General features: G+C 42.4%; 1 protein-coding gene across 1 annotated transcript; it reads left to right on the top strand.

The window, feature by feature from the left end:
- The first annotated feature begins 405 nt into the window (after positions 1–405).
- On the top strand, positions 406–8,907 carry LOC136153903 (odorant-binding protein-like). The gene is made up of 6 exons (XM_065916046.1): positions 406–483; positions 956–1,095; positions 2,765–2,790; positions 6,908–7,018; positions 8,578–8,679; positions 8,888–8,907. Exons 1-6 carry the CDS (start codon positions 406–408, stop codon positions 8,905–8,907), a joined length of 477 nt encoding a protein of 158 aa, XP_065772118.1.
- Positions 8,908–25,396: the final 16,489 nt, after the last annotated feature.

The following is a 25,396-nucleotide window of genomic DNA, read 5'->3' as shown; positions in this document are numbered from 1 at the left end:
TTACTTTTAGAAAATATATGTTAAGCAGGAGTGAGGGATATGTACCTTGGACAGCTCATCTCATTTTGGATCTCATGATAAACAGGAAAATAAATAATTGTCCCCTTGCAATATTGGATGTATAGCAATTTCTCACTTAAAACGTCAAATGTGCACATCTACATATGCTTCTCTTAAAACAAATATCATTATTAAAATGACAGAATGCCAGAAAAGCTTATCTCTGCCAACCAGGATACTGAAGGTGCCTCCTGTTGTAACTGCGGTCATATGAGGAACAACCATTGGTTCATGAAGTGTCACGCCAACAGATGCAGACCATAAATATGGCAGCAATTTTCCATCCTCTCCAACCACTGGGACACCCTCAGCTTCTAGAGAATAAGGGCCTTGAGAGCCAACAAGATGAAGGTTTTGCTCTTCAGTCTTGTCCTTGGTCTGCTTGTGGCCAGTGAAGGTGAAGCTCAGACAGACAACTCACAGGTACTGAGGCATTTGAACGGTGGTCCAAGTTTGGGAGGAGGTCTTGATCTCTGCCGTGTGAGTGTCCCTTTTGAGATTTGGTCATGTGGATCTCTAAGTCTAGCCACCTCCATGGAATTCAAAATTGCTCCGTTCACAGGTTCTATACGTGCTGTTTGTGATGTCTGTATCACCTCTGCCATCTATTCATTGGCTCTCATGTATGTTCACTACTCTTGTAAAAACGAAGGAACATCACATAGCTCTTGGGTTAGGGCTCTTGCATTTGACAAGATAGCTCAAGCTATCTCAGTAAATACCTCAATTGTTTCCTGTATCTGACATGAGTTGTCCCATGATTTTACACCTAGGGTGTGTTCATAATGATAGGTAACTTCTGCCTAAGTGAAAGGGCAGGGAAACTCCTGAGGGATGATGTTGGGCAGAATTCACAGAGATGGACTAAGATTTCTGAAGGGAATTTTACTTTTAGTTCACAGGAAGATGGATATCTCATTACAATGCCGCAGATAACGTAGAGAAGATCACCGAGGGCGGGGCATTCCACACTTTCATGCGTTACATTGAGTTTGATGAAGAAAATGGCACAATACTGTTCCACTTCTATGTCAAGTAAGTAAAAATCACCCAAAAGGAAAACACATGTAAATCCCAGCCTAATTGAGGGTGTCTCCTCCCTGTCTGCAGGGAGCTCTCTGGGTGATGTTGAGAGGAAGACACCCTGAGCTGTGGGGCTGAGCAGGGTCTCTGAGCTGGGGCGAGTGCAGTTCCCCTGTGAGCCTCCAGGGAATGTCCTGAAAATTCTGCTTAGAGGATAACCCAGGAGCTCCACTGGCATCAGCTCATTAAAGGAAAGAGGGACACGGCAGAAGGAAGAGGCTCGTGTCCTTGAGCCCACCAGGGCTTGAACCCTTCCTGCGGATTTGTAAGAGACGATTCCCACTCAGCCCAAAAGTTAGAGCCTGGGGAGAGCACACAGTGAGCTCTGCCCTCCGGGCTTCTTCACGTGATATTTCATCACCACTGAGTTTCCCAAAGCCGTCAGAGCCCCTAGTGACTTTCCGAGGCGGCTTCCCAGGCGCCTGCCAATGCACGTGACATGAGTTCGATCAATGATTCGGGTAGGTCCCCTGGAGGAGAATTGGCCACCCACTCCCTATACTTGCCTGGAGAATCCCACGGACAGAGATGCCTGGTGGGCTACAGTCCAAGGAGCCCCAAAGAATCGGACAGGACTGAGCAACGGAGGACACACACACAGATCCAAGTACAATTCATGGAATGTCCACCCTACCGCAGACTGTTTCCTAGGAACATGCAGGTATTGCAGAAATCAACATATTTGTTCAGCAGTTATCCCTCACCTCAGCCCACCTGAGAAAAACCAAATCAGAACATGTAAACTCAGGTATGCCTTGTCAGGAAGAAAAATATGAAGAAATAAAACAACTAAATGTTTTATGATTGGAGATATTGCTTTATAAATACATATAACTGATTTTATATTATGTATAACCATATGTTTCATAACATCATTTCAGTCACTCAGTCTTGCCCGACTCTCTGTGAACCCATGAACTGCAGCACCCAGACTTCCCTGTCCGTCACCATCTTCTGGAGTTTGCTCAAACTCATGTCCATTGAGTTGGTTATACCATCCAACCATCTGATCCTCTGTCATCCCATTCTCCTCGTGCCTTCAATCTATCCCCATATGAGGGTCTTTTCTAGTGAGTCAGTCCTTCACATCAGCTGACCAAAGTATTGGACTTTCAGCTTCATCATTTGATAGTATACTTACAATTAAGTTAAAACCACTCATGCAGGAACAGGGAGAAAGCAATGGCACCCCACTCCAGTACTCTTGCCTGGAAAATAACATGGATGGGAGAGCCAAGTAGGCTGCAGTCCATGGAGTCGCCAAGAGTTGGACACAACTGAGCGACTTCAATTTCACTTTTCACTTTCATGCATTGGGGACGGAAATGATAATCCAGTCCATTCTTCTTGCCTGGAGAATCTCATGGACAGAGGAGGAGACTGGTGGGTCCATGGGATTGCAAAGGTCGGACACCACTGAGTGACAAACACTTTCACTTTCATTGTCTAATGAATCACTGCCAGGGCTGTGACAACGCAGAAGGTTTGTCATGACGGATATGCCTCTCCATTTTCAGAAACTATATATATAATGGAGAAGTTAGTTCTTTTTCTTCTTTCCTAAAATTCAAGATTTCTCTATGTTTGTTGGCTTTAAACACGACCTGTTTTATATCTGCAGGTTACCTTTGGAACTCCTGGTCAGATGTAGTGTGTAGACAAGCCATCCTTGTAACTTGATGGTGACTGGATCTGAGACAACATATTTTGTCTCTTTTAAAGGTTAAATTGTCCACTAGCACTGAGGTGATACTTGACACATATTCTTGGGTGTCATACAGAAAGAATCCTAATTATCCATCAAATTTGTGTTATCTTAATCAACCAACTTGAATATACTTTGTTTTTAAGGGAGAATGGGGAATGCATAGAAAAATATGTCTCAGGTGCAAAGGAAGAAGACTTTTATGCTCTTGACTGTAAGTATGAATGTTTCATGGAAAGAGTATGTTCAGGTGGAAATCTTGGTCTCAACTGTCTTCATTTAAGCCACACACTTGAGTTCTACTCCTACTAAAAATCAGAGGTCAGGGACTGGAACATCTCCCCTCAGTGGAATGTTACTCAACGAGACCAGATCCAGACATCCTAGACTGTGAAATTAAGTGGGCTCTAGGTTATGAATAACACTATATGAACAACACTAACAGAGGTGACAGAGTTCAAGATGTGCTCTTTAAAATACAAAAAAAAAAAAAAAAAAAAAAAAAATGATGCTGTTAAAGGACTGCAAGCAATGTGTCAGCAACTTTGGAAAACTCAGCAGTGGCCACAGAACTGGAAATGGTCAGTTTCCATTTCAGTCCCTTAGAAGGACAACGACAGAGAATGTTCAAACTACTGCACTTTTGTGTTCATTTCACATGTGAGCAAGTTAACATCTTTCAAGTTAGGATTCAGCGGTACATGATCCAACAACTTCCAGAAGTATAGGAATGATTTAGAAAAGGGAGATGAACCAGATCAAATTGTCAACATTCACTGGATCATGAAGAAAGCAAGGCAATTCCAGAAAAAACAAAAACAAAAACAAAAAAACACCTTTTTCCTGCTTCATTGACTGTGGTAAAGACTTTGACAGTGTTGATCAAAACAAACTATGGAAAATTGTTAAAGATATGGGAATACTGGATTGCCTTACCTGTCTCCAGAGAAACCTGTATGTGGATCAGTCGGCAACAGTGAGAACTGGACGGGGAAAAACAGTCTGGTTCAAAAATGGGAAAGAATGCAAGATAGTATAAACTGTCATGCTGCTTGTATAACTTATACGCAGAGTACATCATGTTAAATGCAGGCTGGATGAATGACAAGCTAGAATCAAGATTGCTACTGACAATAGCAACAGCTTCAGATATGCACATGATACCACTTTAACGGAAGAAAGTGAAGAGGAAATAAAGAGTCTCTTGACAATGGTGAAAGAGGAGGCTGAAGGAGCTGGTCTGAAACTCAACATTCTAAAACACTAAGATCATGGCGTCTGGTCCCCTGATTATATGGGAAATATAAAGTGGAAAGAGTAGAAGCAGTGACAGATTTTATCTTCTTGGGCTCAAAAATGTGTGCAGATTTTGACTATAGCAACATGATTAAGGATGATTGATATTTGGAAGGAAAGCTATGACAACTCAAGACAGCTTATTAAAATGCAGTGACACCACTATGCCAACAAATGTCCATTCTGTCAACAGTAGTGTTGTTCCTTCAGTAATTAAGAATGGATTTGAGAGATGCACCATAAGGAAGGGTGAGCACAAAAGAACTGGTCCTTTTGAATTGTGTTGCTGGAGAAGACTCTTGAGAGTCCCTTGGACTGCAAGAAGATCAAACCAGTCCATTGTAAAGGAAATCAGTCCTGAATATTCATTGGAAGGACTGCTGTTGAAACTAAAGTCCCAGCATGTTGGCCACCTGATGCGAAGAACTGACTCATTGGAAAAGACCCTGATGCTGGGAAAGTTTGAAGGCAAGAGGAGAAGGGAATGAAAGAGGATTAGATGGTCGGATGGCATCATCGACTCAAAGGATGTGAATTTGAGCAAACTCTGGAAGATTGTGCAGGACAGAGGAACTTGGAGTGGGGTCGTGGAGAGTCACACATGACATAGCGATTAAATATCAACAAGAACAATGTGAATAAGCATGAGTGTAGAGTTTGTATTTTGTAGGATTCTCAGAGATAATTTACAACAGGCTTATGAACTGAGGTCTTGGGGTCTATCTTGAGGCAGCACATTCATGCCATTCAATTTGAAAAACAATCTTATAATATCTTGGTCCATTCAAGGTGAGATGGATGAACTTGAACTCAAGGAAATCATCATGACTTCAACCATAAAGGCAGCTTTTATACAAAGGAATGGGGATGCTGGCTAAGCTTTGTATCCCTGAACTCTTCAAATGGCCATAAATAACATTCTTATTTTCACATGGCCAAAGGGAAACGTGTTTGATTAAAATTGAAACACATCAATATGTGATCACAACCCTTGCCTAAACTAAATAGTCACAGAGCACATATGCAAGAGCAACAAATTAGCAAAATTCATTCCTGAAATATTTCCCCATACTTGGATTGATAACTTCTGGTATATGAAGTTTTCTAAATTATGCCTTCATTTTCGTATTCCCACTATATGGTTTCCTTTGGGTGAATCATGAATGCTTCCACTGTCTTTACTCTTCTGCATTTTTGCAACCCTTTTCATCTTGATTTTTACCCAGTGACTAAACAAGGGAGATAAACAGAAGTTCAAGACTTCTTGGAAGGTCTCTTGGGGACCAGCCATTGCAGCCTTCAGGTTTGTCTTGGGGGTTGTGAGGCGTCCCCACATCAGGCCCAGGACCAGCAGTGTCATTGATGGTGTCCTGACGCCCAGAAGATAGGTTTACTCTCACTGTCCCATCCGTTCATGAACATCACAGGCAACTCAAAAATGCTGCTATGCCTACCTTGGTGAAGCCATGGTTAAGCACAGGGGGTCACTGAAAATCTGAGGACGTGCATAGTCTGAATTAAGTTGTCCCAGCATGAGCAAGGTTGGTGGACGTGGCGTGGCCTTGGGAAAATTGCATATTCTTGTCAGGGCTCTGAGACTCTGAAGCTGCTTTGGCTGCTTTTTCTTTTTTCCCAAGCACACTAATAGTTTTCAGTTTTCAGACACGGAGCTGTGGTGTTTGCATGCTTCAGGAACACATATGGGCAGTTTTACATTGTGTGTTGCTGAGTGATTGCAGGAAGGTGAGATGGAAGCCCGGAGAGAGAGGATGGATGTAGAGGGTATAGAGGGGACACACAGTTGGTCAGAGATGCTTCTTGTCCAGATACACGAGCAGGGCAGAGAGGAGGGGCAGCACTCCACGTGGGGAAGGAGGTCACCACGAGGGAGTCACTGCCTACACGTCCCATCAGGTAAGCTGTCTTCACATGAACAGACACGGCAGTTGGCTGGGTCATACCCTAGTCTGATGGATTCGGGAAACACAATACTTAAAGTGTTCAAGAAGCTGCCTGACCTGGCATAGGCACTCAGGAACAGATGGTAATGAACACAAGGTAGCTTGATTTCGGTCACGAGAAACCAAATCCATGGCTGATGTAAGAGAAATTCAAAGAACTTTTGAACCTGGATTTGATCATATGTTCATGCTATTTAAAACACTCTCAGGGACTTCCTTGGTGGTCCAGGGGATAAGAATCTGCCTGCCAGGGCAGGAGACATAGGTTCAATCCCTAGTCTGAGAAGATCCCACATGCAGTGGGGCAACTGAGCTCATGAACCACAACTACTGATCCTGCACTTTAGAATCCTGTGCTGCAACTAGTGAAGCCCACGCACCCCAGAGCCTGTGCTCAGCAACAAGAGAAGACACTGCAGTGAGAAGCCCGCACACCACAACTAGATTCTACTCCACAGTCACCACAAGCGCAGAAAGCCCAGGGGCAGCAGGGAAGACTCAGCAAATCAGAAATAAATTAATTAATTAAAAAGCAAAAAGATACTCTGTTAGGTTTATCAGAACACACGTTCTAGAAAGCATATTAGTAAGACAGGAAGGAGTGACTGGTTAAGTATAGGAAAAGTTGAGGATGAGGAAAAGTCTTGTCTCCTCTCCTTGCCGTGGGTAACGGTACTACTCTGAGCATGCATTGCGTGAGCGGGTCCATACATGATGGGCAGTTCTTCATCCCCATCGTGTGCCGCAATCATCTGACAATATGTTAAGGTGGCGCTATTTGTATCTTTTCACTCTCTCGTAGATGCTGGTAACACTGAATTTCGACTCATTAGTGTGGACAACAACGCACTCATAGCTCATGATATCAATGTGGATGGAAATGGCAAGAAGACAGAAGTGGTGCAGTTATTTGGTAGGTATGACATCCTATAATTCCCATTGCCATTCTCATGTAACACTGCCCCTGTCAGGACTTTCATTCAGAATATCAGGAGGTGTTGACAGGAGTCCATATTCAGGGTGCAAGGCCTGCGCCTTAGTGCTCACTGAAATCATGATCCTGGAAGGTAATCTACCAAGAAACAGGAGGTCATAGGGCACAGAATATCACATCAGACATTTCAGAATGATTCCCACCTGCTGAAACTTTAAAAATGAAGTTTTACTAGAATGTTTTATGTATGTCAACGAACTTCAAGCCATGTTTAAATGAGTCTGACTTTATTTCATGATTAAAATTTTATTTTTTTTTAATTGAAGGGTCACAGCTTTATGGATTGTGTTGTTTTCAGCCAAATATCAACATGAATCAGCCATAGGTATACACATGCTTTTGTGAAAGTTGCTCAGTCGTGTCTGACTCTTCATGACCCTGTGGACTATACAGTCCATGGAATTCTTCAGGCCAGAATACTGGAGTGTGTAGCCTTTGTCTTCCCCAGAGTATCGTCCCAACCCATGGATCAAGCCCAGATCTCCCACATTGCAGGAGGGATCTTTACTAGCAGAGCCACAATGGAATCCCATAGGTATACATATGTGCCCTCCCTTTTCAAACTCCCTCCCATCTCCCTCCCCATCCCACCCCTCGAGCTGGACAGAGCTCCTGTTTGAGCTTCCTGAGACATACAGTAAATTCCCATTGGCTATCTATTTTAAATGAGGCCATGTACATTTGCATGTTACTCCCTCCATACATCTCACCATCTCCTCTCCTCTCCCCGTGTCCATAAGTCTCTTCTCTATGAGTGTTTCTCCACTGATGCCCTGCAGATAAATTCATTATCAGTGCCTTCTTTCTAGATTCCATATATATGTAGAATCCATATGTATGTATTAGTATACAAGATCAGTTTTCTGATGCACTGTAAACCTTGGAACACACTCTTATTTGATAAATTTTTGTCCTTCTACATATTTTAATTAATTGTTCTTATGAACACTGACATCACTCCCTCAAGTAACCACAGAGAAGCACTGAGAGGTGTGTGTGTCATGGAGACAACAGGAGTCTATTTCAGAAAAGGCTATTGGGTAGAATGGTAGGTTCATGTAAATTGCCCCAGGTTATTATGTGTGATGAGGTGAATGTGTCCATGGAAATGGAGAAAGTTGTTTACTACTAAGCTTGGTGTACAAACAGATATGAGTGGCAGATATATATTCAAGGAAGGTGTGAGAAGCAAGTAGATTGCATATTAAGATGACTTGAACCCCAAATTCATGGAGATCCTGGCAAGTCTGCGATCCAGCCCCTGATGCTGAGGGGTAGAGTGTCCTAGTCACCAAGTGGGACTGGGGTCAAGTCTTAGGACAGAAAGCACATATCTGTGTCTTGGGAACTGTTTGTAGCTTTTAGATTATGCAAGTGAACTTCTGATTGACCCCTTACATTTCTTGTTCTGTAGATTCAGAACTTTCTATGGGTTCCCAGGGGCCAACAATTCTGCTTTTTGCATGGTGATTTTACAGGTTCAGGAGATACTGTTAACTCGGAAAACATAGAGAAGTTCAACCATGCAGTGAGAGAAAAAGGGATTCCAGAAGAAAATATCCGGAATATCATCGATAATGGTAATGGAAATAAACGTTTTCCCTAGACGTATCATTCACCTGGTGTGTAAATATCAGGAAACAAGTCAGCTTATTCAAAATTACTTCTTCCACAAGTAATCTCTTTTAAGAACTGTTATTTTAAAAAAGAAAGAAAGAATCCTTGAAAATGCCCGGGAATGCTAGTAATCAGTGGCTCTTTTATTTCTCCCACTTTGTTTTTCCCCAGATACTTGTCCAGAGGAGTGAAGAAAAAGTGACTCTGACACTTTTGTAAGTACACACAGTTCGCTATTAATGGTGACCCTTCCAGATGAAGCAATAAGGACACACTGTTATTTCATATGTGTGAAATGTTTGTCCCAACAATTTACATGTGTCACGAAAGCATTGCTTTGTTCCATAATTTCGGTCCTCTTGGGGCCCATAAAAGTGCAAGCACTTTGGTTGATTAACGCTGAGCAGCTGTGGCAAGAGAGTCTTATCCAGCCAGAGTCTTGCAGACCAGATTCATCGGAGAGAAGCAGAAATCCCCATGAGTTGGTGGAAATTACTAGTGTTCCCGTCAGTCTGGACCTCGTGGTTGTCCTCACACATTCCTCCCCCACGAGAATTGGTGTGAAAGAGAGCCCTGCTTCCGATAGCTCAGTTGCTAAAGAATCCGCCTGCAATGCAAGAGACCTCAGTTCAATTCCTGGGTTGGACAGATCTGCTGGAGAAGGAATAGGCTACCCATTTCAGTATTCTTGCCCTTGTGGCTCAGCTGGGGAGACCTGGGTTTGGTCCCTGGGTTGGGAAGAATCCCTGGAGAAGGGAAAAGTTTCTCCAGTATTCTGGCCTGGAGAATTCCATGGGCTGTCATGGTCCATGGGATTACAGGGAGTTGGACATGACTGAGCAACTGCCACTTTCATGTTTTGTGCAAGACCACAGTTGAATCTCATATGATCCTGACAGAACCAGTAATTGCCTTCCAACCACACTGTCTGAAGCATGGATTTGCTTTCTATTCCCACTCAGAAGATGTTCCAAAAGTGAGATGTTTAAACTTTCTAACCTAAGACAGCCTCAAGAAATGACACTGCTCTAGACCAAAGTATGGTCTTTAAAAATTTGTTCAGAAAGAAAATTAAGAAACAAAGCGAGGAATAGCACAGGCTTCCAGGTGAATATGATAACAAAGACGTGGTACGCATATTCTATGGAACATTGTCCAGCCATAAAAAGAAGCAAAGATCTCTTTTGCAGCAACATGGATGGAACTAGATATTTGTCACACTGAGTGAAATAAGCCAGAAAGAGAAAGACAAATGCCATAAATGTCACTTGTAGTTTTCAGTTCAGTTCAGTTGCTCAGTCATGTCCAACTCTTTGTGACTCCAAGGGCTATAGTACACCAGGATTGACTCAAACTCATGTCCATTGAGTCAGTGATGCCATCCAATCATCTACTCCTCTGTCTTCCCCTTCTCCTCCTGTCCTCAATCTTTCCCAGGATCAGTATCTTTTCCAGTGAGTCAGTTCTTCACATCAGGTGGCCAAAGGATTCGAGATTCAGCTTAACCCTTCCAGGGAATATTCAGGACTAATTTCCTTTAGGATGGACTGGTTGGATCTCCTTGCAGTCCAAGGGACTCTCAAGGGTCTTCTCCAACACTACAGTTCAAAAGCATCAATTTTTAGACACTCGACTTTCTAAATTGCCCAACTCTTACTTTAGTGTAGGTAAATGCTATGGTTCAGACAGTAAAGAATCTGCCAACTATGCAGGAGATCCACCTTCGATCCCTGGGTTGGGAAGATCCACTGGAGAGAGAAATGGTAACACACTCCAGTATTTTTTTTTTTTTTCACTTATTGTTATTAATTGGAGGCTAATTACTTTACAGTATTGTAGTGGTTTTTGTCATACATCGACGTGAATCAGCCATGGATGTACACGTATTCCCCATCCTGATCCCCCTGCCCCTCCCTCTCTACCCGATCCCTCTGGGTCTTCCCAGTGCACCAGGCCTGAGCACTTGTCTCATGCATCCAAACTGAACTGGTGATCTCTTTCACTATAGATAATATACATGTCTCGATGCTGTTCTCTCAAAACATCCCACCCTCGCCTTCTCCTACAGTGTCCAAAAGTCTGTTCTGTACATCTCTGTCTCTTTTTCTGTTTTGCATATAGGGTTATCAGTACCATCTTTCTAAATTTCATATATATGTGTTAGTATACTGTAATGTTCTTTATCTTTCAGCTTACTTCACTCTGTATAATGGGCTTCAGTTTCATCCATCTCATTAGAACGGATTCAAATGAATTCTTTTTAATGGCTGAGTAATATTCCATTGTGTATAGGTACCACAGCTTCCTTATCAATTTGTCTGCTGATGGGCATCTAGGCTGCTTCCATGTCCTGGCTATTATAAACAGTGCTGCGATGAACATTGGGGTGCACGTGTCTCTTTCAGATCTGGTTTCCTCGGTGTGTATGCCCAGAAGTGGGATTGCTGGATCATATGGCAGTTCTATTTCCAGGTTTTAAAGAAATCTCCACACTGTTCTCCATAGTGGCTGTACTAGTTTTCATTCCCACCAACAGTGTGAGAAGGTTCCCTTTTCTCCACACCCTCTCCAGCATTTATTGCTTGTAGATTTCTGGATAGCAGCCATCCTGACTGGCGTGTATTAAGGTACCTCATTGTGGTTTTGATTTGCATTTCTCTGATGATGAGTGATGTTGAACATCTTTTCATGTGTTTGTTAGCCATCTGTATGTCTTCTTTGGAGAAATGCCTGTTCAGTTCTTTGGCCCGTTTTTTGATTGGGTCATTTATTTTTCTGGAATTCAGCTGCAGGTGTTGCTTGTATCTTTTTGAGATTAATCCTTTGTCTGTTGCTTTGTTTGCTATTATTTTCTCCCAATCTGAGGGCTGTCTTTTCACCTTGCTTATAGTTTCCTTTGTTGTGCAAAAGATTTTAAGTTTCATTACGTCCCATTTGTTTATTTTTGCTTACATTTCCAATATTCTGTGAGGTGGATCATAGAGGATCCTGCTGTGATTTATGTCACAGAGTGTTTTGCCTATGTTCTCCTCTAGGAGTTTTATAGTTTCTGGTCTTACATTTAGATCTTTAACCCATATTGAGTTTATTTTTGTGTATGGTGTTAGAAAGTGTTCTAGTTTCATTCTTTTACAAGTGGTTGACCAGTTTTCCCAGCACCACTTGTTAAAGAGGTTGTTTTTTTCCATTGTATATCCTTGCCTCCTTTGTGGAAGATAAGGTGTCCATAGGTTCACGGATTTATCTCTGGGCTTTCTATTCTGTTCCATTGATCTATATTTCTGTCTTTGTGCCAGTACCATACTGTCTTGATGACTGTGGCTTTGTAGAAGAGTCTGCAGTCAGTCAGGCAGGTTGATTCCTCCAGTTCCATTCTTCTTTCTCATTACTTTGGCTATTTAAGTTTTTTTTGTATTTCCATACACATTGTGAAATTATTTGTTCTAGTTCTGTGAAAAATTCCATAGATAGCTTGATAGGGATTGCATTGAATCTATAGATTGCTTTGGGTAGTATAGCCATTTTGACAATATTGATTCTTCCAGTCCATGAACACAGTATGTTTCTCCATCTGTTTGTGTCCTCTTTGATTTCTTTCATCAGTGTTTTATAGTTTTCTATGTATAGGTCTTTTGTTACTTTAGGTAGATATACTCCTAAGTATTTTATTTTTTTTTTTGTTGCAATGGTGAATGCTATTGATTATTTAATTTCTCTTTCTGTTTTCTCATTGTTAGTGTATAAGAATGCAAGAGATTCCTGTGTGTTAATTTCATATCCTGTAACTTTACTGTATTCATTGATTAGCTCTAGTAGTTTTCTGGTAGAGTCTGTAGAGTTTTCTATATAGAGAATCATGTCATTTGCAAACAGCGAGAGTTTCACTTCTTGTTTTCCTATCTGGATTCCTTTTACTTCTTTTTGTGCTCACATTGCTGTGACCTAAACTTCCAAAACTATGTTGAGTAGTAGTGGTGAGACACTGCAGTATTCTAGCCTGGAGAATCTCCATGGACAGAGGGGTCTTGTGGGCTACAGTCCATGGGGTCAGGAAGAGTCAGACAAGACTGAGTGACTTTGACTTTCACATGGATATCACTTCTGCATGGAATCTTAAACATGACATAGAGGAACTTATTTACAAAGCAGAAATAGACTCGCAATGTGGAGAACACCCTTGTGGTTGACAAATGGGAGGGGATTGTGGAAAGGAAGTATTGGGATGTTTGCTGTTGAAAAGAGAAAGTGAAAGAAAAGGTTAGTTGCTCAGTCATGTCTGACTCTGCCACCCCATGGACTATAGCCCTACAGACTCCTCTGTCCATTGGTTTCTCCAGGAAAAATTACTGGCCTGAGTATCCATTCCCTTCTATAGAGGATCTTACCAATTAAAGGATCAAACCTGGGACCCCTGAAGTGCAAGGAGTCTCCTTACTGTCTGAGAATTTTGGGATTAGTAGATGCAAACTCTTATGTACAGTATGGATAGAGAACAAGGTCCAAATGCATAGCACAGGGCAGTATACGAGATACTCTTTTAAAACCCAAATGGGAAAAAAGTCAGAAAAAGAACAGATACTAGCTTTTGTGTGTTTAATCACTTGGCTGTTCACCTGAAATTCATGCAACATTGATAATCATCTATACTATAGTATTTAAAATGTAAAAAGCTTAATTATTGAGTACCCAGAAGACAGAAGTTGCACTATTACAGTTTCCTGGTCCAATTACAGAGCCTGAAATTCATCTTTAGATGAAACACCATTTCCATGCATCCTGAAATCATTACTCTTAGAATCGATCCCCAGTGGGAAATCTCCAAGCATTGGACATCCTGGGGACAATTCCACAGGGAACCTGCCATCACAGAGATGTGCATGTTGAGGTCCACATGAAACTGGACATTAAATCAGCTACCAGCTCCCTGTACCCCTGCACAGTCTATTGCCTGAGGCTCACCCCTGTCAGCTGTCACACTGCCGAATTTACTAAACCTTTGGTTCTGTATTTTCACCTACAGAAAGAGTAACTGAGACCAGACACGTCCTCATCACAATGGAATCAAGATCAACAGCACGAAGACGACTCCCCTGGTTCCTGATTAACATGATCGTGCTCTCTTCACATTCACACTCCATCTCCTGTCTCATCTCTCCTGGTGACGAAATCATGTCCTGGTTGGTGTTACTTGATTTCTGAAGTTTTAAATAAATCGATTAAATATTTGTCCTGCACACGCATGTCTGTGCAAAAGTCACCTCATTTAAAACACACAAATGCCCACAATAAGTAAACAGGAAACTGTGCCTTTCATCGGACAGGTGTTCTTCAGTGACAATCCTTATAACAATTTGGTAGACATGCCCTCAGGTGTCCAAGGAAGAGGGAGAAAATAGACCAGACCATCACGGGACAGGGTTATGGATCATCTTATGGTAAGGGCTTCCCTGGCGGCTCATACTTTAAAATCTCTGCCTGCAATGCAGAGGACCCAGGTTCTATCCTTGGGTCAGGAAGATCCTCTGAATGAGGGAACGTGAAATCACTCCAGTATTTCCTGAGGAATGCCAATGACAGAGGAAACTGATTGGCTACAATCCATAGGATCAGAAAGAGATGGACACGACTGAGCAGCTAACACTTTCACTTTCAGTCTCTTGTACTGAATGGGGAGTCTGATCAAGGAAAAACCCCTAAAAAGCATTTTCTTCATTCCTGAGAAAGGAATGTATGTTCCACTCACTAAGGCATATGCGTGGAAAGCACAGGATGACATTAGCTTAACTGGGGGGAGATGTGTAGTCTGACATCCCCAGGACTTCTGTAGTTGAGCTGAAGGGTTCATATTTATGAACCAGTGAGACAGAAGGAATCAAAGACGGGGCGGCAGCTGACACTTGAGAGCCAAATGAGGCAGCGGTTACTGAACCATAGTCACTGGATCTAAAGCTGGTCTTCCAGCCTCTTATAGTTCAAACTGCCGTGGAGGCGAGCATTCCCAAGGACTGTCCATTCCCTTGATACCGGGCAGAGCGTGCTGATCAGCACCCCTGGAGTACTCATGGTGTTTCAAATTCAAAGGTCTAGCAAACACTCAAGATACAGAGATAGTTATAGGACTTCCCTGGTGGTCCAGAGACGATAGATGGGGAAAGAGTGGCTGACTTTATTTTGGGGGGCTCCAAAATCATTGCAGATGGTGATTGCAGCCATGAAATAAAGACACATATTCCTTAGAAGGAAAGTTATGACCAACCTAGACAGCATATGAAAAAGCAGAGACATTACTTTTCCAACAAAAGTCCATCAAGTCAAGGCTATGGTTTTCCCAGTGGTCATATATGAATGTGAAAGTTGGACTAAAAGAAAACTGAGCACAGAAGAACTGATGCTTTTGAACTGTGGTGTTGGAGAAGACTTTCAAAAGTTCTTGGGACTGCAAGGAGATTCAATCAGTCCATCCTAAATGAGATCAGTCCCGGGTGTTCATTGGAAGGACTGATGTTGAAGCTGAAACTCCAATACTTTGACCACCTGATGCAATACAGGTGAGTCACTTGAACAGACCCTGATGATGTGAAAGATTGAGGGCAGGAGAAGGAGGGGACGACAGAGGATGAGATGGTTGGATGGCATCACTGACAAAATGGGCATGAGCTTGGGTAAACTCCAGGTGCTGGTGATGGACAGGGAAGTCTGGTGTGCTGCAGTCCATGGGATCACAAAGAGTCAGACACGACTGAGTGACTGAACTGAACTGAACTTGCTTCCTTATGGAGCTGTTTCTCCACTCTTCCCTAGTAGTGTATTGGACACCAACTAAGCTGGCACGCTCTTCTGCCAGTTTCATATCTTTTTCCTTTCCATACTGTCCATGGGGTTCTGAAGACCTGAATACTGAAGTGGTCTGGCCTTCCCTCCTCCAGTGGACCACATTTTGTCAGGTGCTGACTCTCAGGGGCATGCCCTTCAGCCACTCTACATAGCCAGCCGACATGCCTGGCACCCTGGATGTACTACTGCAGGTCTTCATTGACCTTGGAAAGCTTCATGGGCCACTGGGTGCTGATGAAAGTGCTGCCTGGAGGCAGCCGTAGTTCACTCACATATGTCCATTGAGTCGGGGATTCCATCCAATCATCTCATTCCCTTTGTCCCTTTCTCCTCCCGCCCTCAATCTTTCCCAGCATCAGGATCTTCTCTTCCTCTCTTTTTGTTTTTTTGTTTTGTTTTGTTTTTTTAGGGTCTTTTCAAATGAGTCAGTTCTTCACATCAAGTGGCCAAAGTACCAGAGTTTCAGCCTCAGCATCAGTCCTTCTGATGAATATTCAGGACTGATTTCATTTAGGATGGACTGGTAAGATCTCCTTGCATTCCAAGAGACTGTCAAGAGTCTTCTCCAACACCACAGTTCAAAAGAATCACTTCTTTGTCACTCAGCTTTTTTTATAGTGCAACTCTCACATCCATATATGACCACGGGAAAACCATAACCTTGATCTAACCAGTCGATCCTAAAGGAGATCAGTCCTGGGTGTTCATTGGAAGGACTGATGCTGAAGCTGAAGCTCCATTACTTTGGTCACCTCATGCATAGAGTTGACTCACTGGAGAAGACCCTGATGTTGGGGGAGGGGGGATTGGGGGCAGGAGGAGAAGGGGACGACAGAAGGTGAGATGGCTGGATGGCAGCACCGACTCGATGGGCATGAGTATGAGTAAACTCTGGGAGTTGGTGATGGACAGGGAGGACTGGCATGCTGCGGATCATGGGTTCGCAAAGTGTCGGACACGACTGAGCGACTGAATTGAACTGAACTGACCAGACGGAGCTTTGTTGAAAAAGTAATGTCTCTGCTTTTCAATATGCTGTCTAGTGTGATCAAAACTTTCCTTCCAAGGAGTAAAAATCTATTAATTTCACGGCTGCAATCACCATCTTGGAACAAGGAAAATATTATGCTTAGTATTATGTTTTACGTTAGTGACCTAAGGCGTGTATATTACTTAGATCAACAAATTTAAATATTAATACCAGATATTCATTAAATATTATTTCCCAGTTCACAGGAACCTGAAATTCATTTACCTTAATTTCTCTTGTATTTAGAGTTGTTGGGTTTGTAAATTTATAAGCACTTATTCTTTTTAAACCAATTAGATAGAATTCTTTTACAAACCAACCACGGCATTGTAATCCAAAGACAAAGATCCATACAAAGAGAAATCTGAATTCTCATTTCAGGATTTCAGTCCTAAGTCAGGTAAGGTATTGTGAAACTCGTCACTTCTCAAAAGAGGTTGGATTAAAATTGGGTTTCTGACAGGTAGAACAAGTCAACCTTCCTTGCCGATATTGCAGAGAAAGAAGTTTCTAATTATCTTCGACAAGCGAACTTCTAAATTACCTTACACTCTCTAAAATTCGCATGTAAGAAAGAAGACATATAGGACATTTTCATCTCAAAAACATAAGCATGTTCTGCCTAGAATGACTTGTTTTCCCCTTTGTTTCATGTTCACAAGCATCTCAAGATAAACCAGGTAGGGTATTGGAGTGTAAAGGATTCTTGGAGCCACACTGGTGGTGCTATAAAGACTATGTTGTGAAACAGGATAGGCTTGATTCTCTTTTGGAAAGAATTTGGTGGCCACCTCACTGAAACTAAGGACTTGACATACCCGTTTACCTGTGTTGGAAAACTTTACTTTTCCTCATCTAGCTTACGAGAGGAGAACTCTTGGGAAGGCTCAGAGGCAACACCTTGGCTCCGGTGAGTCAGCCTGAAACAACGGGGAAAGAGGTGAAGGCACCAGGAGAGAGAGACGGAGGGTTCTGCCTCTTTCTTCCCCGAGGGTGCAGCCGGGGTTAAGTGGGCTCTGTGTTTTCCTGAGCCAGCATTTACCTCATTTGTCCAGAGGTTGTCCTGCTGGGGGCGGACACTGAGAGTTTGGCCTGTTCCCTTACTCCTTATGAGCTCACAGGAAGCGACAAGTGGCAGATGTCCTAATAGCTTTTACGTGCCTAACTCATGCCCGCAGGAGACTGGTTGACCTGGTTCTCGGCTCCAGGGAGGAAGCAGAAATGAGAGCCCTCACCTGTTGGGTGGCAGCTCCTACTGGGGCACAGTGGGCTGTGTGGCTCGGAACACACGAGAGAGTAACCCTGGCCAGACTTCCTCAATTGCTTCCGTCGTCAACAGCCTGTCCGAGGATTCAAAGAAAGAGAAATGCGAGAGTGTGGGCAGGGTGACCTTTGAAGAAACACTTCTCATTTCAGCTCCAGCAGTTAGTACCAGAGGCCTGCCCATTACCAAAGTAGCCAGGATAAACCCAAACCTAAGCACCTGGAAAGTAGCAGGAACATGATTTCCCAGCCCCTTAAAGACCTTGGAACTGTGTCCAAAAGCTTGGAGTTTTCCTTTGCAGGAGGTGCTCCCCAAACTGGAGCTGAAACTCCCTACTGTCAAAGTTGCTTGGGATTCCTCTAGGGAAATTTAAATCAGACTACTCGATTCCGTGAGAGTATGTTGGAGTCCCTGGGCCTAATACTTTATGACCAGAGTGTTACTCTCTTTTGTAAAGTGCTTCAAACTGCCAGATTCTCAAAAAAAGGACTCATTCAGGGGTCATTGCACTTTTGGTCTTAACCGATGTTATGTATGTCCCAATGAACTTTCCTTTGGAATAAATTTAATGTTTCCCATTTTCATAAGTTTAATCAAAGGTATGTAGGCAAACTCCAACAAAGAAGGCACAAGAAAATTCCAACATCAATGCACAGAGGAGCATGTGTTGTGTCAAGCAGTTGAGTCTGACTCTTTGTGACCCTGTGGACTTTGGCCCACCAGGCTCCCCAGTCCATGGGATACTCCACCAAGAACACTGAAGTGGCTTGCCATTCCCTTCTCCAGGAGATCTTCCCAAACTAGCCATTGAACCTGGGTCTTTTCTTCTATGCACGCAGATTCTTCACTGTCTAAGCCACCAAGGAGGCCCTTCTAATAAAGTGAAGTGCTAGTTACTCAGTGGTGCCCCACTCTCTGTGACCCTATGGTCTGTAGTCCACCCATCCCTCCTGTCCATGGGATCCTCCAGCCAAGAATCCTGGTGTGGGTTGCCAAACCACTTCACAAATTATGTAAATAAATTTACCCTACACAACATGAACTAATTCCAACCAGGCTACCCACCTCCCCCGGAACTAGTTCCCTAATGAACCAGTTCCAACTGAACCAGTTCTCAGGTAAATAAACTTTGCCCTAATCAAACAAATGATGATGGGAGACCTCCACTCCTGGGTGACAAATTGGTCTCAGGGTGGCTAGCGGCGACAGTGAGGCCAGCGAGCTCTCCACTCCAGGGCATCCCAAATCTGTGGTTCCAGGTTTCCTCATGCCCCCTTCCTGTAGAGACAAGCAGGGCCTTTGCCACAGCCTCCAGGGAGCACTTTCATCAACACTCAGTGAACCGTGAAGCTTTCCAAGGTCAACGAAGCCCTGCAGTGGAACATCCAGGGTGCCAGGCATGTTGGCTGGCTATGTAGAGTGGCTGAAGGGCATGCCCTTGAGAGTCAGCACCTGCCAAAACATGGTCCACTGGAGGAGGGAAGGCCAGACCACTTCAGTATTCAGGCCTTGAGAACCCCATGAGCAGTATGGAAAGGCAAAAAGATATGACACTGGAAGAGAAGCCTGCCAGCTTAGTAGGTGTCCAATATGTTACTAGGGAAGAGTGGAGAAACAGCTCCATAAGGAAGCAAGTTCAGTTCAGTTCAGTCGCTCAGTCATGTCTGACTCTTTGTGATCCCATGGACTGCAGCACACCAGGCCTCCCTGTCCATCACCAGCTCCTGGAGTTTACCCAAGCTCATGCCCATTTTGTCGGTGATGCCATCCAACCATCTCATCCTCTGTCGTCCCCTCCTTCTCCTGCGGTCAATGTTTCCCAGCATCAGAATCTTTTCAAATGAGTCTGCTCTTTGCATCAGGTGGCCAAATTTGGAGTTTCAGCTTCAGCATCAGTCCTTCCAATGAACACCCAGGACTGATCTCCTTTAGGATGCACTGGTTGGATCTTCTTGCAGTCCAAGGGACTCTCAAGAGTCTTCTCCAATACCACAGTTCAAAAGCATCAATTCTTCTGTGCTCAGCTTTCTTTATAGTCCAACTCTCACATCCATATATGACCACTGGGAAAACCATAGCCTTGACTAGTCGGACCTTGTTGGCAAAGTAACATCTCTGCTTTTTAATATGCTGTATAGGTTGGTCATAATTTTCCCTCTAAGGAGTAAATTTCTTTTAATTTCATGACTTCATTCACCTCCTGCAGTGATTTTGAAGCCTGCAAAAATAAAGTGAGCCACTCTTTCCCCATTAGATGCTAAAGCAGAAACATTGCTTAGTTGTGCATGGGTCTAGTGCTGAAAAGTAAAGTCCAATTCTGTAAAGAACAATATTGCATTGAAACCTGGAGTGTTCAGTCCATGAATCAAAGTAAATTGGAAGTGGTTTTACAGTAGATGGCAAGCGTGAACAGACATTTTAGGAATCAGTGAACTTAAATGTACTGGAATGTGTGAATTTAATTCAGATGACCATTATATCTTTTACTGTGGGCAAGAATCCCTTAGAAGAAACCGAGTAGTCCTCACAGTAAACAAGCCCATAATGCAGTACTGGGGGCCAATCTCAGAGATGAGAGATGATCTCTGTTCATTTCCAAGGCAATTCAACATCACAGTTATCCAAGTCTATGGCCCAATCGCTAATGCTGAAGAAGCTGAAGTTGAATGATTTTATGAAGATCTACAAGACCTTTTAGAACTAAAACCATAAAAGATGTCCTTTTTGTCATAGGGGACTAGAATGCAAAAGTAGGAGGTCAAGAGATACTTGGATAGCAGACAATTTTGGCCCTGGAGTACAAAATGAAGCAGGACAATGGCTAACATACTTTTGGCAAGAGAATGCATAGCAAGGAGCTTCTTCTAACAGCAAAAGAGGTGACTCTACACGTGGATGTCACCAGATGGTCAGTACCAAAATCAGACTGATTATATTCTTTGCAGTTGATGAAGGAGAAGCAATATACAGTCAACAAACGTAAGACCTAGTGTTGACTGTGGATCAGATCACCAGTTCCTTATTGCAAAATTCAGACTAAATTAAAGAAAGAAGGAAAATCATTAGACCATTCAGGTATGACCTAAATCAAAACCCCTATGATTATTTAGGGCTTCCATGAGAGCTCAATTGGTAAAGAATCAGCCTCCATTGCTGGAGACCCCAGCTCAATCCTGGGTCAGGAAGATATTCTGAAGAAGGGATAGGCTACCCACTCCAGTATCATTGGGCTTTCCTTGTGGCTCAGCTAGTAAAGAATCTGCTTGCAATGTGGGAGACATGAGTTCGATCCCTGGGTTGGAATGATCCCCTGAAGAAGGGAAAGGCTACCCACTCCTATATTCTCACCTGGAGAATTTCATGGACTCTATAGTCATGGAGTCAAACATAATCAGACACGACTGAGTGGCTTTCACTTTCATAGAATTTTCAAGAAGGGAAAATAATATGAGTCATATGATCATATATCAATGGATGACTTTCTCCAAGTTTAGTGATCTTTCTAGTTTACTTCTTAGGTATGGATAAAATATTCTTGACCTGTAACTTTCTTGACCTGAGCATTCTACTCAATGCACTTGATAGACAAAGGGCAGTACAATTTTTCTGCTTTATCATGCATTAATTGTCGTGAGACATCTTTCAAGTAATGTGCCCGTTTCAATGGAATGTTAATTTCAATAACATAAATCTGTTTATGGTTTTGTCATGTTCTTTATTTGTGTAATTTGTGGTGACAGTCCATTTTAATAATTAGAGTTATGAAAAAACACACAGTCAAACACATGTGTGTGTATGTATGTAAATGAGTGTAATTCGCTCAATTGTATCCGACTCTTTGTGACCCCATAGACCATATAGTCCATGGAATTCTCCAGGCCAGAACACTGGAGTACTGGAGTGGGTAGCCTGTCCTAGTGAGGGAATGCTACCAAATATCAGTCATTCCGCTCAATTGCAGAAGTGCTGGTGTGGTCAGAATATACATGTTTCCTCAGATGTGGTCCATGACATCTTCTACTTTCTCTGTATGAACTTGAGAGAGTGGAACAGAAGTTCCTTTCCCTGTGATGAATATGATGCTTTCTAGGGACATCTTTGTGGAACAGATTGCCCCGTCCCACTGCAGTAAGAGGATCCATACCTCGTCCCCTGTTCAATGATGGTTTAGTTTTCTTTCTCCTTCTCACCTCAATACCTAGGACATCTCTATTAACCCATCCTCAGAATTGTCTCTGATGAAACACCTATCCCTTAAAAGGAATTGTCATGCCCGATGTCCGAATCCCCGAGCGAGAAGAGAGAAGGCTTCCAAGACAATGCAACTCGCAGGAAGGGAAGTTTATTACTGACTCGAGCCAGGACTCTCTGCCGCAACCAACGCAGTGGTGTGGGTCAGAGAGCCCCGAGCCCAAGCTGTTACACAAATTTATAGGGTGAGAAGCGGATTGGTTACACGTTTGCAAAACAATTACATTGGTGAATGCTTTCTCGCGCTGGGGACTTTCCTGGGGGTTTCCGCCCCGTTCCTAATTTCCTAATTGGCAAACATCGGTCAGTGTTAAGTGAAAGCTAATTGGTCCTAATTGGCAAACAGTGGTCATTGTTAAGCGAAAGCTACCTGATAATCTTACCAAGTAGGAAGGCCTACTCCTAATCTAAGTTGTGTTACTTCTGCTCACCTCACAGGAATATGTTTCTGGATGGGTATTTTTAATATGCATATTTGTATGTCTTAAAAGGGAGACTTTCAGTAAAGACACAAGTAAGTCTATTATATATTAAACTAATTTATCTAAACCCTCAGAAATCAAGTGCCACCAGACAGCACGTGATTAGTGGCCAGGAGAGATGAGATCCGAGCGGAAGTGTGGGTGTGAAGAAAGAAGGATCATGTTAATCAGGGACTAGGAAAGTCGTCTTCTGGTTGTTGGTCTTGATTCCAGGGATACAACGTTGTGTCTGGTCTCAGTGACTCCTTTGTAGGTGAATAAAACAAAAGCAAATAATTAGTAGAGTTGACTTTGTGATGGACACCAAGGGTGAGGCTGAGGCAGTAGGCTGTCCAGGGTAGAGGAGCTGGTAACTGATCCGATGTCAGAATCCTGGTGGACCTCACTAGTCCACATCTCTCTGATGTGGGTGGGGGTCCCTGTGGAATTTTCACCAGGAGATACATATGGGGTGACTTTTCCCATTTGAGATCGATTCTAGGAGGGATGGTTTCTGAATTCAGGTTCATGGGAAAGGTTCATTTCAAGATGGTTTCCTCGATCTGTGATTGGAGCAAGCTCCCTTAATTCCACGGTTTTGCCTTTGGGGTCTTCAAGAATCAATGTTTAAATTTTTATTTTATATTTGAGAATAGTTGATTAACAGAGTTGTATTAGTGCAGTAGTAGTGCAAGGTTCGGAGATGGCAATGGCAGCCCACTCCAGTACTCTTGCCTGGAAAATCCCATGGACGGCAGAGCCTGGTGTCCATGGGGTCGCACAGAGTCGGACACAACTGAAGCTACTTAGCAGCAGCCGCAGTGAAAGGTTAATGATCTATATATACATATGTTAATATCTATTTTTTCAGATTTTTTTCCCGTTTAAGATTTTCACAGAATATTGTGTTTAGCTATCTGTGGTGTATAGTACGACTTTCTTGTGTACCCATCTTGTAGATAGTAGTTTACACTTGCTAATCCCAAACTTCCAGTGCTCTTCTTGCCCAGCCTCCTGCTCCTTGAGGACTACAAGTGTGTTCTCTATGTCTGTGAATCCGTTTCTGTTTTGTAAATAAAGTCTTCATATTATACTTTAGATTTCACATACAAGTAATACCATGCAATCTTCTCTTTCTCCTGCTGACTCGCTTCACTTAGTATGATAATCTAATTGCATCCATGTTTCTACAATTGGTATGATTTCCTTCTTTTATGACTAATACTCTATTTGATATATGCAGCACATATTTTGTATCATGTTCACCTGGAAGCTAAAGTTTTCTTTTGCTTTTTTTCTTTCATCTTTTTTTTCTCCACAGAAATTGAAAAGCCACACTTTAGTCTAAATCAGTGTAATTTTCAAATCTCTCTGACGTTTAATTTAGAAAGTTTAAAGATTTCATTTTAAGAAAGTCTTCTTCTGAGGGGGAATATATTTCAAAGGCATGTTTCAGTGTGGTTGGAGGGCCTTTACTGATTCTATCAAAATCGTGTGTGATATAACACTGGTGTTGCAGGAACCATGAATTCTATTTAACTTAGGTCTCCTAGAGGAGGGATGTGTGTGGACAGCCATGAAGTCAGGACTTATGAGAACATGATCTAGTTTCTACCAGCTTGTGGTATTGCTGCTTTTCTCTAACAACGTTGGTCTGCAGAATTCCTAAAGGATAATGCTCTATCACCAAAGATGCTCAGCACTAATCAACCAACAAATTTGCAATTTAATATGACTCAGGAAAAGAAAAATAACCTAATGTAACCTTGTTCTCTAGTGATAGACTGTAAGCTGTTGGGGCAAAAAACCATTACCTACAAAATTTGGCAGGCACAAAATCACCAAGTTTTCTTTTGAATTATTTAGTGGGAACAGACATAGTAACAGACGTTTTTCACTTACACTGAGGATATTTTGAAATACGTAGTTTTCCTCCAGGAAGCTAGTCATCTGGGGAAGATGAGAAGGACAGAAAAAAAATTGCACAAGATTACTACCATTCCCCAGAATTTTCAGGGCTTTTTTTCTTTTCTTTCTTTTTTTTTTTTTTTTTTTTTAAAGTAAGACATTATATAAAAGATTATTTATGGATATAGAAATTTTAAATAAATTGATTTGTTTCCTAATGATTTGTTTCCTAATGATTCACCTATTGGGTGAATGATACATTTAGGGAAAAGTATAATTCCATTACCACTTTCGATGAAATTCACGATATTTTTCTCATCAATCCCTTTCTCTTCCATCAGCTTCCTGAACTTTTGCAAGCCTTTTTTTTCAATATTTGGTTTAACCGAAAACTATCATGCAGAAAACAGAATTTTTACGTTTTAGAGAAATTTGCGTCCCAAAGAAATTTCTGAATACAGAACAAGAGGTTGAGCATGCAAGTTACCAATAAGCTTCAAACAGTTTCCATTTCCCATGACACAGATGTTTTCTGTCTGTTTTAAGAATTAATCTCCATCCAACTCTGTAACTTATTCCCGCCAGCATAGGCAGCAAGACCCAAAGACTCACAGGAGGTCCATGGATTTTGGGCTCCATTCATTACAGGATAGAACCTCCTTGCTTTTTTTTTTTTTAAACAAATTCCTAGTTGCTATATCTACCACTCCTGTCTTGTATTGGTCCCCCAAAAATAGGAAAAGGGTTCTCCCCTGAGAGAGATATTAGCCCACTGTTGTCAGATCATGTTTCTGTAATAGACCCGTGTTGTTACAGTGGTATTCACACCTCTCAGTGCTTCTATATGGTTATTTGGGTTGATGTCAATGTTCATAAAGAAGGCAATGGCAGCCCAGTCCAGTACTCTTGCCTGGAAAATCCCATGGATGGAG

Source organism: Muntiacus reevesi, chromosome X, assembly GCF_963930625.1.
Source record: "Muntiacus reevesi chromosome X, mMunRee1.1, whole genome shotgun sequence".
In the NCBI taxonomy this organism is placed as follows: domain Eukaryota; kingdom Metazoa; phylum Chordata; class Mammalia; order Artiodactyla; family Cervidae; genus Muntiacus; species Muntiacus reevesi.
This window is presented reverse-complemented; position numbering and strand designations above follow the sequence as displayed.

What these genes read in the sequence shown, in the direction of transcription:
- LOC136153903 (XM_065916046.1), top strand. Translation starts at nt 406, where the DNA reads ATGAAGGTTTTGCTCTTCAGTCTTGTCCTTGGTCTGCTTGTGGCCAGT. An exon ending in CTCAGACAGACAACTCACAG is followed by an intron (nt 484 to 955) that starts GTACTGAGGCAT and finishes TTTTACTTTTAG; the next exon opens with TTCACAGGAAGATGGATATC. An exon ending in AGAAGTGGTGCAGTTATTTG is followed by an intron (nt 7,019 to 8,577) that starts GTAGGTATGACA and finishes GTGATTTTACAG; the next exon opens with GTTCAGGAGATACTGTTAAC.